The sequence below is a fragment of the Liolophura sinensis genome, chromosome 6, assembly GCF_032854445.1.
Source record: "Liolophura sinensis isolate JHLJ2023 chromosome 6, CUHK_Ljap_v2, whole genome shotgun sequence".
In the NCBI taxonomy this organism is placed as follows: Eukaryota; Metazoa; Mollusca; class Polyplacophora; order Chitonida; family Chitonidae; genus Liolophura; species Liolophura sinensis.
The window spans coordinates 33125392-33144203 of NC_088300.1; the positions used below are offsets into that span (position 1 = coordinate 33125392).

General features: G+C 37.4%; 2 protein-coding genes across 2 annotated transcripts in view; both read right to left on the minus strand.

Annotated features, from left to right (window-relative positions):
- The window catches only part of LOC135468736 (forkhead box protein N3-like), a 29016-nt gene extending 22905 nt beyond the window's left edge, over positions 1 to 6111 (minus strand). Inside the window, exons 1-2 of the mRNA XM_064747136.1 lie at positions 6055 to 6111; positions 4858 to 4970 (exon numbers count right to left, since the gene is read on the minus strand). Of these exons, the coding sequence (XP_064603206.1) occupies positions 4858 to 4901 (44 nt within the window). The 5' untranslated portion in view covers positions 4902 to 4970; positions 6055 to 6111. The remainder of the gene's footprint in view (positions 1 to 4857; positions 4971 to 6054) is intronic.
- A 1763-nt stretch (positions 6112 to 7874) lies between these two features.
- Positions 7875 to 17921, minus strand: LOC135467832 (signal recognition particle subunit SRP54). The gene is made up of 15 exons (XM_064745717.1): positions 17602 to 17921; positions 16318 to 16409; positions 15962 to 16046; positions 15578 to 15682; positions 15273 to 15397; positions 14555 to 14705; positions 13724 to 13783; positions 13355 to 13443; positions 12793 to 12893; positions 11989 to 12075; positions 11595 to 11668; positions 11041 to 11149; positions 10086 to 10256; positions 9359 to 9454; positions 7875 to 8934 (listed from the first exon to the last, which is right to left on the minus strand). The coding sequence occupies exons 1-15, from the start codon at positions 17677 to 17679 to the stop codon at positions 8837 to 8839; spliced, it is 1521 nt and encodes a 506-aa protein (XP_064601787.1). The 5' UTR covers positions 17680 to 17921; the 3' UTR covers positions 7875 to 8836.
- Positions 17922 to 18812: the final 891 nt, after the last annotated feature.

Consider the following 18812-nt stretch of genomic DNA (forward strand, 5'->3'; position numbering starts at 1 on the left):
CAAATGACAAAGTATTAAAATGCGTAATCGCCGTGTTATTAATATGACATGACGCAAACAGTAAAACAATGTATGCTAACACTGTTCAAACACTACTAAGCAGTCTTCCTCTGCTATGTTTAGAAAACCTGTCCACTTAATTCATGAACCTATTCTAACTTTCACCTGAAACTGACCTCTACCACCAGAAATCAGTAGATGTCATAATACAACGGTGTACTAAATGGCTCCACCGTAGCCGAGGTCACAGACGGACGCTATTATTGGTGATAATGGACACCACTTGAGACCAACAATTGGACATCCCTTTCTGTATGATCTGGCTCTGACCAATGAAGCTCTTGGTCTTGTTTCCCCACAAGAGATTTGGAATCCAGCCAATTTGGTCACAGGTCAATACCTATTAATCCATTACCCAATAGCTGGCCGAGTGACCAGCAAATGGTCATCTCAGCAATGAGTCTCTGAGTGACCCTGTCTCTGAGAGAATCGCTCCATGCCACTAAGGACAATGATAAATATGCCGCAAGTTGCTAGTAGCAACAAAACACTTGTGTATATGCCACACAATGGGCTTCCACCTATTTTTATGCCGTCTGTTCTTTGTGGTGACGCTGGAAACACCATAACAGCCTGGTATCTTGACATCATGGTTGTCAGAGTGAAAAGTAGTGAGGATGTGATGTAGAAATGACTTCTGACCTGAGAAACCATCAGCCTAAAGACCATAAATCAATTATTTATGGGGCTCATATTCTATTCTGTATTATCAAGCAAATGTCTCTAGAATCTTAAGGATATCACAGACCGCCAGTCTTGGAGAACACGGAGCCTTTCTAAGCCGATTCTGAGTTGTCTGGCATGTCATTTCTTGTGAAATGCTATAGAAATTTAGTAATGCAGGAATAAAAGATTTTTAAATTCTTTCAACACCGGAAGAATGACAAAAACCCAACAACAGAAATCAACCCTTGTATGAATTAGTGCGACTTGGTAACAAAACAGGGTGCTATAGGTATTCTTCCTGTGTGGATTTTGTCTGTCTTTGGACAGAATGAAGCTTTTTTTTCTCTTCTCATCTCAGATTTTATTCAACGTGTTTGACTTGGGTACAATGCGATGGCGGTGGTGAAATTTTAAGAATTATTTGTCCAAGGCTGTATCCTAGATAACAATGACTGACAAATATGTTAACCTCTCCGTCACTCTCCACCCACCAGAGAAATAAAAGGAAAGAACACTAAACCACTTGTATATATGCAGATATAGTGATACATTGATATATATATATATTTTAAAATGCATGCCTTTCTTTGATCACATTTCAAAGCAAGCTCAACCGCACATACTGAGAAATCGACAGCTAACTTTTAGTTATCAACTTTTAGCCCGTCAGGCATGAGTTTCTTTTATAATCACGGAACACAGCTGTTTTCCATTGATGTCTTAGGAACCCTCTTGTACCATTTAGCTAAATCCGCCTGAGGTATGAGGAACGTGATATTATGTTTCTACTTTCCATAACATGGCACACCCCCTTAAGAATTCTAGATTAAAAGTGGATTACTGCTTCCATCCCTCTTCTGAAATATACAAGTTTATATTATCTGTTGTTTTTTAATGATCCTTTTAAGATACTTAAAAGCCAAATCCCTCCACCTCACGTGAGACTCACAATTTGATAGTTCTGACGTTCTCACTTTCTTGTAGGACCTCTACATGTATTTTTGGTGAACCATTTGGATTAAGTTATCTGTCACTTGTGGATCTTGCATTCTACTTTTCCAATCTTGCAATCTTATCTGATTTCTGTGATGTACGCCATTCACAATCATATGCTCACATACTTGCAACACATTATGTATTTATTTATTTATCTGATTGGTGTTTTATGCCGTACCACAGAGCATTTCACTTACACGACGGCAGCCAGCATTATGGTCGGAAAAAGCCTGGAGGAAACCCAGGACAATGGTTGCTGTCAGACCTTCCCACGTATACAGTCAGAGAGGAAGCCAGCATGAGCTGGACTTGAACTCACAGCGACTGCATTGGTGGGGGGCTCCTGGGTCATTATATGGCGCTAGTGCGCTAACCAACTGACACACGAAGGCCCCTACAACACATTATGTAAGAAAATTATATATTACATTTGCCATTAATGACAATGGCAGAAGTATATGTTTGTTTTGCCAATGGTGAGGAAATCTCAGTGCAAATAATGAATTGCACCATATCCATTAACACAGAAATACAAAGAACCACTGGAAAATGCTAATGTACACATGTATCCATATGTTATTCAAACAACTGTAAAAGATCATTTTAGTTGAATGGGAAACAAAACCATCCAGGATAACAAGTGAAAAAGAACAAGGTGCTTTAATAAAACCTACAACCTTGTGGACCAACTAATCAATCTTGGCTACATTTTATTCAGGTGAGAATTTATTGAATACAATTATCTATATATATGCATAACACTGTATGCTCAAAGATTCAACACAATAAGGAAAAAACTACTGTGTCTATCCAGAAGGATTTCACCTGTCCTCAAAACAGCTTTAAATCACCTTTAAAAAAAATTCTTCCACGTAATATCCATTTAATGGGTAACTGATGCTGTACTGAAGTTTTCTGCAGTGAGGTCGATGGTTAGGGGAATTTTCACCATAATATAACAATAATTCAATCTCTCTAATATCATAATCGGCAAAACCATGCATTCACATACATGCATGTATGCTCATGTTTGTTGGTTACATTTCGATTGTCAATGTAGATGCACCCAGAACTTTAGTCTTGATTTTCTGATGTTCATGGTGGTCATGACATAGCTCACTTCAGAAAAAATCAGAAAAAAAAAACCCTTTCGTAAAGTCTTTAAAGATTTCAACCCTTTTGGGACCAGGAAAAAATACTTAGGAATTATTGTCCCATCCTTTCAATACCTCTGCAAGACAAGACTACAACCTTTCAAAGTGGCTACATATTTTTTTCATCATATTGATCTTACACCATAGGCTTGTTTAAAAAACATTTGTCACATGTCAAGTCACACGTCATGTAACAGTGGATGTCAGTAATAGTTCCCATCAATGGACCAAGGGGAGATAACTACATCCATATCTTGCACAGCCGTTTCATAGCACAAAAAGAAAATGAAGCCATATGAGAAATCTGCCATGACAATTTCCCTACATTGAAGACATGTACACCAACAGGCTCAAGTTATTTTATTTCTTTTCATATGCAAATGTCAATTTTTGTAAAAATTCTGATTCAAAATGGGTTTTGGTCTTTTGGAAGGACCTACTGTATTTATACCACTTGGAAATTGGGACCATATTTCAGGAACTGTTTCTTTACCTTAAACTTCAAGTTTTTTTCCTCATGGTAATTTTAACCTATTAAATTGTACATGAAACGGTACTATAAAACTAAAAGAATAGCTTCAACGAACATAAAATACATGTCGAAAAATGAGAAAAATCTATTCGCTTTTGTTTCATATTCTTAATAGCCCCTCTATTTTATGCATCTTTTTCACCAATGGTTGCAAATATTCAGCAATGAGGTCATCGATGAACATACTGGGAATGCGAGACCAGCTTAGAGCCCTACATCGGGCTCTTCACCCAACAAAGTTGTTTTGACGGTTATCATTACTGATGTCACCAAAGCAGCCTGTTTAATTACTGGAACCAGCAGGGGCCTCATGAAAAGTTTAGTTCAAAACTATTTTTATGCCCCATCAGGAAAGCTGATACACTTTTTCGTAGTTTTGTATGCTTGTTCAAGTATGTCTGGTCGAAAGAACAAATCCAGATAGTCCAACAATTTATTCATTTATTAGATGGGTGCTTTCGGCATACTTATGAGTAGTTCACTTATATGTATATGACAGTGGCCAGCATTATGATGAGCATACAGAAGGGGGAAATCCCTGAGCATTCACATGTTGCTGACAGACTATCCCATGTACGGTCGGAGAGGAAGCCCACAGGAGCTGGACCTGAACTCATGGCAACTTTATGTTTTATTAAGTATTAACCTCCATTTACAATAGATGCATGTTTGCCTGTGAGAAGGAAATTTATTTGTTTGATTGGTGTTTTACGCTATACTCAAGAATATTTCACTTATACGACAACGGCCAGCATTATGGTGGGAGGAAACCGGGCACAGCCTGGGGGGAAACGTTGTGATCAAGAATAATTCACTTATATGACCACAGCCAGGATCAAGGTGGAAGGAAACCCACGACCATCTGCAGGTGGCTGCTAGACCTTCCCATGTACCCAGTGAGGACGCCAGTAGGAGCTGAATTTCAACTCACAGCAACCTCATTGATGAGAGGCTCCTGTGTTATTGTGCTGCATTAGAGCACTAACCATTAGACCATGGAAGTCCTAGGAAAACTGATTCATTTGATTTATTTTTTGGATTGGTGTTTTACGCCGTACTCAAGAATATTTTACATACACGACCACTGCCAACATTATTGTGGGAGGAAACTGGACAGTGCCCAAAGGGAACCCACAACCATCTGCAGGTTGCTGACAGGCGTTCCCAGCCATAGTCTGAGAGGAACCCAGCATAAGCTGGACTTGAGCTCACAGCAACCACATTAGTGAGAGGCTTCTGGGTCACTGTGCCAACTCGTCAAGGTGATAGCCAACTCGTCAAGGAAAACTGAATGCTTTGGAACCCGTTATGCTTACTGTATGTAGGTCTATTTTAAAATGCTTCATCTTGCATATTAAATCTTGCATTACAATATTTCAGTTTTAACCCATGTATACCATCTTTCCAAAATGTGTTAGACAGAAATATTTACCGATTCATGAAACTTACCTATTATTCAACAACATGTTGTCCTCTATGTGTTCGCTATTCATTCAAGGTGACGCTACTGGAGGTAATGATCTAATTGAAAGTGGTCTTCTTTGACTCTTCAGACATACTCCCTGTTCAGAAGAAAACCACTTCAAAAGTTAGCAGTATCATAAATTTGTAACAGAACATGACAATAAAGGAAATAATCACAAAATGTCACAACACAAGCATTACCTTATACAAGCCGAGTTGGACATCTCCATGGAGCTCCTAGCTATTACTGTAAAATTACAGGACATTAAATAAAACATCCCAGTTTTAACTTGAGCAGTAATATGTTTTCAAATAAAGAATGTGGCAAATACTGAATTGACTTGGAGATAGCTCTGTCAAACTACATGCCCGCGCACTGAAAAATGAGACAACGAACATAACAAAAGTTATATTGTAAAACTGTAGTTCTAGCATTCCTATTTCAAATCTTGACATCATCTTTGAATAAACTTATTGTTCTTTATTCTCTGTATGGTGAATTGCTAACACTATTGTCTGTTTAGTGACAAAATGTCTAGTTTGGCAGTTAGCCAACAGTCTTGGACGTATACGTGTGACCATTGCGCCACGTGCGAATATGGCGTGTGCATGGGTTCGTTTATTTGGAGCACGATACATTCATGTTCCCAACGACATAATTCTCGCACCAAATTAACAGTTTATCATACTTGTCTGTGGTTCTAAATTTGTAAATTGTTTCAGTTCTCATCATTTCATCACGCTTCATCACACGATACCCTATGATTCTCCCGAAGAGGAAGCGACAAAGCAAAGTGTATACAAAGCAACAACAACAACAGCTATCCGAAACCGATCGTTTTCTTTTGTCAACACTACGTATCCAGCTTCCCATAAGATGCCAAAAGCCCACTTAGTTTATACAAAGTAATTCTTCTGTTAATCAGTCTTTTCTGTGTATTTTACGCCTTATTTCATTTACTTGGGAAGCCAAACAAGTCGTGTAAAATTAAAAGTGCAACACAGTAAGTGCGCGCGGGAACACTGATGGTGTCCGTGAAGTTGAACACCTTGAAGGCGCATTTTCCTATCAGCAAAATGAACTTTGCGCGCAAGTTAGCCATTTCCCATCACAGTAGTCACACTTGCATTATAAACAAGCAAAAAGAAAAATACAGTATCCTAACGCCGGATAAACTTTACCTCCCCATCTCACTGATCCTTCCTTGTTTTTTCGATCTGTCGCATCTGCGATCTATTTAGGTCACGTGATGATGCCCATCCTCGATAGAGGCTGTTCTGGAAGTTCCCCCTCGCTACATTAGAAACTTGTCTTGAAGCAACATTTATTTATGTACCTCAGGAGAACCACAATATCACTTTGCACTGTATACACTGTTTGTGTTCCAAAAGAGATATATTTCTATCTAAAATTGTCACTCAATGTTCTGTTTATTTGGTGTTAGTTCTAATGCTGGGCGAATGAGTGACATATGGCTCAACAGCCAGTTCAGCGTTATAGCAACCAATCAAATTTCGTTTCGACCATTATGGCGCCTATCCGACCACGTGTCAGTATTTATGTTACAGAACGCCTTTCTCAAAATGGTGAAATATAACTGCTTGGTATCGGGATTAGAAATAAGAACCATAGCAACAGATGAACTCCACACATTGTTGTTGTTGATTTCTTTTCTCTCTAAACAATCTTTATATATATATTATATATATATATATATATATATATATATATATATATATATATATATATATGTTAAATACAATATAATCTTGGCAACTGTTTTATACGGCTGGGTTCACTTAAAGTTGTGTGTAACAATAAAACAAGACCTGCTACTTTCCAGGCAAACAATAGAGGTATTTTATGAGGGATTTATGAGTCAACAAATTAACTAACGGCATCAAACCATGATTAATTCAATGAATGCATGTAAATTTAACACCACTAGAATTGTCCCGGGTGTAAATATCTTTATGTAGGCTCCAACCTTTCGTACCTAATGGTAAATGTTCGGTTCGTACCTCCTATGGATGTCTAATCAATGTTGATTGACCCAAATGTGTTATTTTTGTTCGCAGATTACATATTATTAACTGCAGCCGAATATTTAGAAGGATTTAACGCTTTCAGTACCTGGACCGTTGTTACTTCCCTTGATCCTTCAACGCATAATCCGTATACGAGTTGTTTCCCTTGATTCGAAAAAAGTTTTGCATAAATTTTGCTGTATCTATGGCAGGGAGTTTGAGGGAGAAACAGCTATGTTATTTTTTGTTTGTCTTCCTTCCACAAAGTTATTAAGTCACTGCAACACACGACTCACTAAGTCAGCAAACACAGTTCAGGTCTTTCATACCTCTGGCCATTCGTGAGTAAGTGAAATGAAGTGAAATATTCTTAAGTACCAATATGGAACAGTACAACAAAAAATAAAGAAAAAACCCAAATAATACAGACAGATGCTCCATGGAGCAGCCTAAAAACAGATAGCCAATGACCATTCCATTCTGTAGTACCGGTACACTAATTACACGTAGTGATGTGTTAAACTTGACCAAAAACTTAATTAGTTACTAAGACAATCCAGTGAACGACTCACAGCTTTTTGGTCCTGAAATGGTTATGTTCATCAGTAGCTCTCATAAATACAATTGAAAAGTGGGTAAAGCTATGAAGGTAGAATAGAACCAGTCAGGCTCTTCAAAAAGTTCAATATATGATACCACACAGCAGGACTTTGAGTTTTCATTCAACAAGAAATTAACTTTTATGCCTTGTGGTATGTCACAAGTACCCTTTTGACACATGGAGTGAGTCCATTCTACCTCCACGGTAAAGTTTAACAAGAGAATCCATCAATGCAGCCTTGCATTTCTTGGTTCATGTGATTTCAGGCTTGGATACCACTAAAACATATTTCCAACCAACCAATCAATATAACGTTAAAAATCTGAAATGTATCACATAAATGTTTCATACACATCAAATTCAGCCTGGAGTGTTATATGTTGAATATTTATTACAAAATTCTACACAATTTTTTAGATGTATTTGTGATCCTCCATCTTTTGCTTTAAGATAATTTTCTTCATTTCATTAATTTCGTCAAGGTAAATAATTACAGTTACAGCACTGAAAAGAACCCTTATCCATATTTAAACCACAAATATTCTTAACACTATACAGGTACATAGGCCTAACTAATCTTTTTATTAATGACAACAGATTTTTTAGTTTGCATTTCACTTTTGACAGACTCTTAAGATCGGTCATCGTAAAAAAAAAACCCATGGCATTATGACCAATATTTGGTTACTGTAACACGGCATTATGACCAATATTTAGTTACTGTAACACGGCACTGAGGAACTCTTCACTTTTGCAATGCCAGCCAGGTTTAAAGGCGGAGGAAATGGGAGCGTCTGGAGTGAACCACCCTTCAGCAGGCACCTGACAAACCTCCTGACTGAAACCATAGCCCCGCAGTGAGAGCAGGATTTGAACACCAGACCTCATTGGTCAAGTGCCTGACAGTGGCAGTGAGCATTTAACCATCTGAGCCAGAAAGGGCCCCATTATGATATCTGACACGATATATTATTTACATATAACTTAACAACAGTAAGCCAAAAGACAACCTGTATCACCACCAGAGTTATTGCCCTTGATGGCAGTACCTATTTAACAGTTGTGTGGCTTGAAAATTTTCTGACTGTTGTTTTCTTACTTTTTTTTTTTTCGTCATTCCCTCATGTGGAATTGTTGCCATTTCACGGCTCACACAGTGATTTCTTGCAACAGTTATCATGCACTGAAGGTACATGTAGTTAATTTTTTGACATAGTTCTTATCTCATATATCTGCCTGTTTTAATTTTTTGACGTAGTTCTTATATCATATATCTGCCTGTTAGGCAATTGATAAACGAGGATCCCAAACAATTAGTGGCAATGTCCAGTTAGGTCACCGATCTCCTACACCTCCAAACATATTGCCTCCAAACTTCCCAGCGGCTCCCTGTTGAAATTGTCGCATCATGCTCTGGAGACCGGACATTCCACCTGCAAACACACCATAAAATGTACAATATCATTCATGACAATTAGAAGCCAGTGGTTAATGATCTATCTTGTATTATTCATGTTTATACGCGTAGAAAACACATGAACTAGACTTTTAGCACCTCTGAAATGATGCCTATATTACTGGACAAGCATTTTACAGTCATACATGATATTTGCTCATAAAAAGTGCCCTTCTCAAAAATATTCTACTTGTATGACAGTGGCATGTTAATGGGTGGAGGAGACCAGTCCAAGCCTATGGAAAATACTGCCTTTACAGTTACCTGCAAAGTTAGCAAGAGTTGGATTTGAACTCACAATTTGGTGAAGTGAATACTGTCTGCTGAGAGGCAAACACTTTAGGACACTGAGCCATTGAAGTCAGCAGCTTGTTAGTATTGTCTACCATCGGTTTACTTACCCATTTGTTGTAGGACTCTTGGATCCATCATCTTGGCCATTTGCTGGTTCAGTTTAGCCATCTGGGCTGGGTTCACATTCTTTGTCATGTCACCTCCTGGGGAAGATTTACCAAAACACAAAACCATTCTAAATTTACAAATTTTTCATATCTCACATGAATCTGCTTGTGCACTAATCTCTATATAATTGATGTAAGTAATTGGGTCGACACTGTCAAGAAAGCAGCTTAGTAGTTGACAAGTCCGTCGTTATTGTGTTTATTTATTTCACTTATACCACCATGGCCAGCATTATGGTGGGAAGAAACCCATGTGTATGCCAATATGAGCTGGACGAGGCTGACCACTAGGCCCTTGACTGCGTTATTATAAGACAAATTACTATTCTCAAATTACTACTGAAAAAGTGTGACAACCAGGAAATCCAAGATGGTAAACAGTAGGACAACATTGTGACAATATCATCTGTCCATTTGCTGACCTCAAGCCACTGTCAGAAGATATCTTGTTCACTAGATGAGGTGTGATGATCAGGAAAGCCAAGATGGCTGACAGTAGCCACACTGGATTATGTATTTTCACAAAAACCAATCACAATGGTACCCTGAGTGACCTCAAGCCACTGTGTATGTGTGGATATGTGAACTTGATTGGTAGAAACCCTTTAAAGATATCTTGCTCATAACAACAAATGTGACAGACAGATGGACAACTCCTGTCACTTACCTTTGAAAAGACCCTTGATACCTCCCATTTTCTTCACCATTTGAGCAAACTTCTTGTACTGAGTTAGAAGTTCGCTGACCTCTCGTGACGAGACACCTGCGCCTCTTGCAACTCGCTGAATGCGCCCTGTCTGTCGTGTGAATAGACGCTCTCCGTCCAAACTGTCTAGTTCTGTCAACAGAACATTGTCTTAACAGTGTCATGAAGACTGCAACATGAAAACATGAAATAAGCTGTCTGAACTGCACAGTTGAAAACATTTCTACTTGAACTTCATGTTCTATATTCCTATAAATAATTATGTGAATTAATCTTTTAATTTATTTGTAGATGAATAAAATCAACCAGAACAAGCATGTAATACACTCAAGAAAAGAGATGACATTATTCTTCACAGGTGATTTGCATTGAATATATTCATTGATCCTTTATACCTTCTCATTTGCAATGTTCCATTTGTCTTTATAATGAGATGTATTAAACCTCACACTTAGAACAGATTTAAACAGTGCACATTGTTCTTTTAACACAAATAAAATGGAACACAGAGGACAGAAAAAAACCTAGTTTTCGTGAATTGGTGAAAATAGGTTACATTAACCGCTTGTTTTTTTTTTTTATGTTTTAATACAGATATATGATGTGGCCTAACATATGAAAGTACAAAAAAGCTTCTTAGCTTTCTTCTTTGGTTTTCTCTACAGTTTTTTTAGGACCCCAGTGGTCAGTCCGGAAATTAAGTAGCCTGCTTTTGTGAGGTCAATGGCGATAGCTGTCAACAACTTTACTGGAGAGACAACATGTACAGCATGCCTCAAAAATGTACAATATGACTTTTTTATTTCTTCATTTTCCTTTAAACCATACTCTTTGTTTTATAGTACCTTTTCATAAATCCTCTAAGGTAGCTAAAAGCAATCATAACTCTTCGCTGAGAAAGTCTTTCGAATCTTACCTTCATCGTTCATGCTGTCCATAATGGTCATGAGCTTTTTTAGCCGAGCCATGGACTCCTGCTCACTGCCCTTGGTCATGAAGTCATTACTGAAGCCTGGAATCATACCCTACAACATACAACATTACACATAAAAAGTTTCGTACAGTTTTAACATCAAGGGAGATAACTTTGCTAGCTATATTAATATCCTGTTTCATTTATTTATTTGATTGCCGCTGTACGCCAAGAATATTTGACTTATAAGACAGCGGCTAGATGTATGATGGGAGGAAAACGGGCAGAGCCCAGGGGAAACCTACAACCATCCGCAGGTTGCCAGCACACCTTCCCACAAATATCACGTTTCAACAAACATTATACTGTTTCCATTTCCAGCCATATTCTATTGGGCTTTTCACATTTATTTACTTGGTTGGCTTTTCAAACTACACTGCATAATTTTTCACCCAATTTCGCAACAAAATACTGCCATTGCTCCATGTTTCTTTTAGCATAGGAAGCTTTTTTTTTTTCAATCGGTGTTCACACCAATAGCTGTACATTTAACCTACCATTATCTGACTGAATGGCCCCATCTTCATAATATTCTGAAACTGTTCATACATGTCTCTCAAAGAAAACTGACCTGTCATAAAACAAAACGAACAATCATATATAACATGAAATACTGACTGTAGATGATGTGCTGTGAAAAATGAGGACACCAGAAAGACGTCTTCATTTACGGGAAACGATTTACTTTATACTGACTGTTACACTGTAGTCCAAGTAATGCAGATAACACTTCTATTTATGCTGCAACACTGAATATAATAAAATACACGTAAAAGAACAAATTTTGAAAATTATATCAGGCCTTTTAAATGCAGCTCTTCTTAACAAAACATGGCAAATAGAACTAAATGTTTACAGGAGTGATACATCAAAAATATAACAAAGGCTTACCATGCTTGAGTTTCTTCATCAGTTCTTCATTGTCATCCAACTTCAACTCATTCACTTTGTCAATCAGCCCCTCAATGTCGCCCATACCTAAACAAAACAAAGATAATATTAAGTCAAATACATCTATGCTCTCTACGGGAACATATTCCTTGATCAAAAATTTCCAATAAAAAAACTTCAGTTTGGGTTCATCCTTATTATTTAAAAAAATTCAGCCATAATGAACAGTTGCATGCAGGTGAAGGCAGGTCATCATAAATACAAAAAAAATTAGAGCTGCATGCAGTTTCACACCTTCAAAGCAGTCTTCAAGAATGTTTTTCAGATTATGTTTAAGTACAGAGCATTTTGCTCTAGACGCATATCGAATTTTAGAAGTATGTGTACTCTGGTTTTTGAGAAGATGTTTAAAGGTTTGCCCAAAATTTAAAATGGTCACCAAACTAAGTGACCTATGAGGATAATTTCTGCAGTTTTGCAGAAAAACGACAGAAAACACTGTTGGAGCAAAAACATTTTACACCATACTCAAGAATATTTTACTCCTATAACAGCAGCTAGCATGAAGGAGATGAAGCCAGCATGAGCTGGATTTGAGCTCTCAGTGACCTCATTGGTGGGAGGCTCCTGGGTCATTGCGGCGTGCTAGAGTGTTAACCCCACTGCCATGGAAGCCCAAATTAGGCTTTAAATATACAAATATGTATAGAAGTACATGCACCATGCAGCTGAAGTGGTGCACCAATGTAACTCTACATTTGTACCACTCACACATTATATGTAACAACAGAAAGAAAATCTGACCTAGGAGCTTGCTGACAAATGGCTGTACTTTGAATGGTTCAAAATCGTCGGTGTGTTCTCCAGTACCGATGAAGATGACGGGACTCTTAGTAGCGGCCACACTGAAAATACACAGGAACTATATTATTGTAATAAATGTAAAATACATGTACTAAATAAAAACAAATATGGTACTCAATATGTCTACATTCCTCATATATTTATGTATGTGTGCCTTGGATTTTACATTACTTTACACTTTTTCAGTCATATCACAACGAAGTGTACATGTGCTGTCGCCTTTGAAGTAACATGCCAAAGACACCAGACATAACCCCCCATATAGTCACATTATACTAACACCACACCAGGCAGGCCTGTTTCCTTGCTCTTGTGAGGCAGTAAGGCAGCAACAAGTACCATTTTTAAAGTCTTTGGTTTTGGGCTGACTCAAGCAATATATCTGCAGAATCAGAAATAACATTTCCAACTTGCAGTTGATGAAAATATATATTTCATATACATATGTCAATATAGTGTTACATATATGATACAGAAAAGAAAGATAACTCTGTATACTTACGCACTAAGAGCACCTCCTCCCTTGGCATGGCCATCTAGTTTCGTTATAATTACGGAAGCTACATCTACTTTCTCTTTAAATGCTCGAGCCTGCAAAAAGCAGAATAAACTACGTCAACAAGTATTTATATATTTATTTATTTGATTCTTGTTTAATGTAATACTCAATCATTTTTCACCTGTAAGAATCTGGAAATTCTTAGGAATTGCAAATACAGGTTCTGAACCCCAGTGCCAACTGTTGGGAGGTGTGCACCGTACTATTGAGCCAAGATCACTGAGCAAATAAACCCACATCCAGAAGTGTTTTTAAGAGCACAAGCAATTCTAAAACTTTAGTTTTAGTTATATATTACTATATTAATCTTACCTGACTTTCACAAGCCTGTCCAATAGTGGCATCCATCACAAATATAACATTATCTGGGTTCTGAAACAAGCAGGTCACATTTTACAGAAGTATGACATTGGCAAATTTCAATCTATGATGGAGAGTCATTAGGTGTGTGGACATATACTATGTTATCTTGAGGCAGGGTGAGTCAATGCCGCCAAAGTGCTGCTGTTACATTGTACTGAGACTGGGCCAACCAGTCCTGTTCCTTGCTCTAACCTCTCGATGCGGAGAATCAAGTGAGGCAGCAACAAGAACCATTTTTAAATTCTTTGGTGTGACCCAACTCAGCTTTTATTTGTTAAGTGGTGTGCAATGTTTTATTATTAGAGCTGACAGTTTTGTATTTTATAGGTGACTTGCACTTTTGGCCAAATGTTGGGTCCCACACAAAAGAATCTAACTGTTTTTTTTGAGTGTGTCTTGCACTACGTGCACTGATGTGAAGTTCTTTTGTTACAGATCCAATTATGGCACGAGTACACGATGTCCCAGACTGCTTTCATAACTATGGTAAAAAATGGAGAAATTATATATTTATTTGATTGCTGTTTTACCCTGTACGCAAGAATATTTCACTTATGAGATGGCGGTCAGCATTATGGTGGGAGGAAACCGAACAAAACCCAGAGGAAACACACCACCATCCGCAGGTTGCTGGAAATATTTCCAGTAACGGAGAAATTGTGAAAATTATGGACATAAAGCAGCAGGCGAATCAGCAAGAGGTAAACTAGAACCACTCAGCTACATGTACCTCATCCGCTGTGGAAGGACCAATTAAATAAATACAATAGACAAACTTACAACAGCATTTGACACTTGTAACATTTCCTCAAACAATGATTCTTGTTGTTTATGTCTGCCGCTTGTGTCCACGATGATGATTTCAAACCCTTCATCTTTAAACTTATCCACACCATCTGCAGCTATGACAGCAGGGTCAATTTCTGTGTAGCTAAAATATGATGGCAAAAAACAATGTTGGTTAATTATTTCACTTTGCAAAATGATGAAACAGAAAATTTCAATTGTACCGAGACACAATTTCAGAACAAATGGCAACTGCTCACCTAATATAACAAAACTACAAAATAATTACAAGGTCATTTATAAAGTCCGTGTGACTAAATGTTTAGCGAAACAAGGTAATCTTTGATAATAAAAAAAATGAACATCACAGAGAGTAAATCCAGAGCAGTGATGACAGCGTAACAATTGGCACATTGTCACACCTAATGAATGAAACATGGCCTCTTGTGAGTTTACCTAGGTCAGGGTTTTATTGTAACTGTTCATGTAAATGCTTAAATAGCAGGAAGTTACATGCTCCTCAAAGAATCATGGCCTAAGCAGAAGTAGGTAAAACAAAAAAAAAAATAAAAAGATGTTAATTGCAATTTATTTGACATCGGTTTAGAATAACTTCAGACAGTAAATTACATAGATCACTGAAACCAACAATATTACATCAGCTGATGTGCTGCACAAATAAAGAAGAAAACCTGCTATCTCATTCATTTACCTTCCATAGAAGGGTATTCTGGCCTTTGTGGCGTTCTGTTTAAGCTGGTCGAACGCCCCAGCCCTAAATGTGTCGGCACAGATCAGACAGGTCTTCCAACCTTTCTTCTGGTAGTAGTATGCCAGCTGAAAGAAATCACATAGTTGTGAAATATTCCATGCCATTATCACTGATTTACTGTAGTATATGCCAAAAGAAATTAAAGTTCTCTCACAATGTATATAATAAATCCATGAAGACTTTGGAGGCCTGTAACAAAATAATACATTTTTAAAATCAGATATGTTATTAAGGCGAGTTCATACCTTAGTACATGTGGTTGTCTTGCCACTGCCCTGAAGGCCCACAAACATGATCACATTGGGTTTGCCCTTGGTTGGCTGCCATGCTTTCACACCAGGGTCAATAAGCTATGGAAAAAGACACAAAATGTATCACACTCTTATTTAATGAATCTATTCCTAGTTTTGTTCAAAACAGAAGTTATGAAAACAGTAGTAACTGGAGAAGATAGCAGGCAGATCAAGTATGTGCTTTCTGTCCAGGATCAAGAAATATATTCCTCTTATCTTGCTACAATATGATAATTAGCAATATTGATCCTGATGAATGATAATCCTATAGGATTTTGTTTTTATTTTTTTCTTTTACATGATTTATTTTATCACTTTTAAATCGAAACAACCAACCTTGACAAGTTCCTTGAACACAGCAGACTGAATCATTCTTCTTTTATTCAGTCCACCTGCCATTTCATCAAAATCTATTACAGACCTGTGAAAGAAAACAAGCCCTACTGCTTTATATTTAATTCCTTTATGCTTTTACACAGTATGATGTATCAGAATAAATCAGCAATGGTCAAATGTAAGGGTAAAAATAATTTAGTATCGCCAAAGATCTTCATCAGTTTTGGTTAGGGCAAGAAGCAATTGTTACTTACCATAAATTCAGAAGGCTGAATGCAGTTGTTAACATTACACTAATAGTGAACACAAAATCTGTTCCTATGATTGTTTCTCAATCACTATACTTTTTAACAAACCTGACATTCTCTCGGAGTCCTTTGACCAACTTGATATTGACATCAGCTTCTAATAAGGCTGCACATATCTCCTTCAGCATGCTATTTAATACCTGAAACACACATTTTAGTATACAAGATTTACTTATTCATTGATTTTTGACCGTTTCATGCCATACTCGCCAATATTTTCACTTATATGTCAGCTACCAGCATTATGGTGAGAGGAAACCTATGGCCATCAGCAGGTTACTGACAGACCTTCCCATGTATGACTGGAGAGGAAGCCAGCATGAGCTGGACCGAGGTCACAGCTTCCACATTGGTGAGAGGCTCCTGGGTCTATGTGCTGCACTAGCATGCTAACAACTAGGCCACAGACAACCCGTATACAACATTTAAGAATTATCTAAAATTGATGATGAACATTGTTCACATTCATTGTTTATTTCTGTTATCTCTATAATGTTTGTACATTTTCTGTTAATGTGCTTGCTTGACAGAGAGTAAACTTTAGATTACCTTAGACTACAACAGCATTATTTTTCAGAAAATAACTCTCCTGACAGCAAAAAGATGACAAAACTGTCATGGTCACACCTTATGCAGCAAAGCAAAGAAATATGGGACAAATCAGGGATGAGTGTCACCTTTAACTTTCAGTTTACAGGGGATTTAGATCAACTACATGTACACTGGCTAGCTTATGGTCTAAGTCAACATGTACATGTAGTTCAATTAAATTAAATGTTCGGGTTTACTTTCAACAATGTCTGAAATTTACCTGCCTCAATGTTTAATCATTGAACTGAAAAAGTCAACCAGTCCATTCCACAAAGCATTTGCAGAAAGAAGAGGGCTTAAAAATCCACTTTATAATGGCGGCACATGTCAACTTCTTGTGTTGACTTGAAAGAAAAAGATCTTGTCAATCACACATACACGTTTAAATCAAACGTGAAGTGATGTTTATTTGGGCGCTTCCTTGGTCAAACCTAATGTCAGAGAAATCTCGGAGTATTCAATTATTAAATATTATTGCAGGTAAATATTAGAAATTGTTGAAAATAGACATTTAATTAAACTAGCTCTTAGCCAAGAGATGAACAATGGTTTTATTTAAATTGTAACTACAAGACAGGAAAAGGATTCCTCTAAAAATCACGCTAATTTAAAGGGAAGCATGCTAGTATTACATCACTTTATATCAAAATGTTGAAGGTGCACAATGATTTTAAGATCCACAATGACATGTGAATGTGGCATTATTGTCAAAGACCTGAGGGAAATAATAAAAGCACATACCTCTTCATTTATGATTGTGGCGTTGCTCAAACCCCTTAAGGCCGAGGTAATTTTTCTTCCAAGGTCTGCTAAAACCATTTTCCTTTAGTTTTCCTTCACACTCACAGTACAATACACCGTGTTGTTGTTGTTGCGCTCTCACGATGACACTTTCCAATGTCAAAACACCTCCACAATATGTCTTAGATTCAGATAAATAGGAATGAGTCCCACACTATGAACATCTAACTAATTTCTGTTTGCTAATGGATGGTGAAAAAGGAAAACTACTTAAAATTATGGCAATATGTTCTAGAACTCTTTCCCTGTGATTGCCACATCGTTTCATCCGATTCCTGTGTATAGTTATCTCCCCTTGCGGGTAATTCCACTTGTTAAATGCATGTATATATGGTCACAGCCACCAGGCTCTGTTTGCTGGTAGGACGCAATAGCAGCTTTTAAAAATTCTAATTCCAAGTTTTGCCTTGCTTGTTGATCTAGAACCAAGCGTACTAACACTATAAGTGTCATTGACCCAGTCGTTTGTCAAAATTTTCTTGTGTTCCCCCTGTTTGCCCGATGATTGGGATAGCATGCCTTTGTTAACTGGGCCAAGGAGGTATGCCTACTGCTAGGTGTGGTCTTTTACGGCGGCTTAAAATATTTTCACCGTTATTGAAATAATTGAACACCGCGGTGAAAAGAATGTTTTCCACGGTTGAAACATTTTCACCGCTATCGAAATCATTTTCACCGCGGTGGAATAAAATATTTTCACTGCGGAACTGGTAGGCCTATATAGCCTAAATACGAAATGGAAATTTATGTGAAAATGATATTCTCATTAAAATAAAGTTTTCCAGTTGTTGCCTATTTCTGAATAATATATTTAAAAAAGATAACTTTCTTTGTAAACCATGTTAATTTCTGTGTAAAAGAATATTTTCCGTGTAAAACTGATTGTATCGCTGATGCATCGCTGATTTGACAATCTGCCGTACGTGTAAGCCCCTATCACCAAGTGAGCCTATATCATGATGAAAAACATATAGAATTTGCATAATTATAGCAGAAGTGAGCAACCTGGCACCACACTTTCTAATGTGAACGAATCTAATCTGGCTATCTACATAATAGGCCTACGCCTAACCATATGAACAGTATATTCTTCGAGAATACGAAGGCCCACGCTGTATCTCATTAGGCCTATGTGGTCATGCCATAGACTG

Bases quoted from the DNA above. Each gene is read 5' to 3' on its own strand.
- LOC135467832 (XM_064745717.1), bottom strand. From the start codon at position 17,679: ATGGTTTTAGCAGACCTTGGAAGAAAAATTACCTCGGCCTTAAGGGGT. The intron at 16,047-16,317 runs GTTTGTTAAAAA...TTTCTTTCACAG, and splicing joins GGACTCCGAGAGAATGTCAG to GTCTGTAATAGATTTTGATG. The intron at 11,669-11,988 runs GTAAGCCTTTGT...GTTTTATGACAG, and splicing joins GATGAAGAAACTCAAGCATG to GTCAGTTTTCTTTGAGAGAC.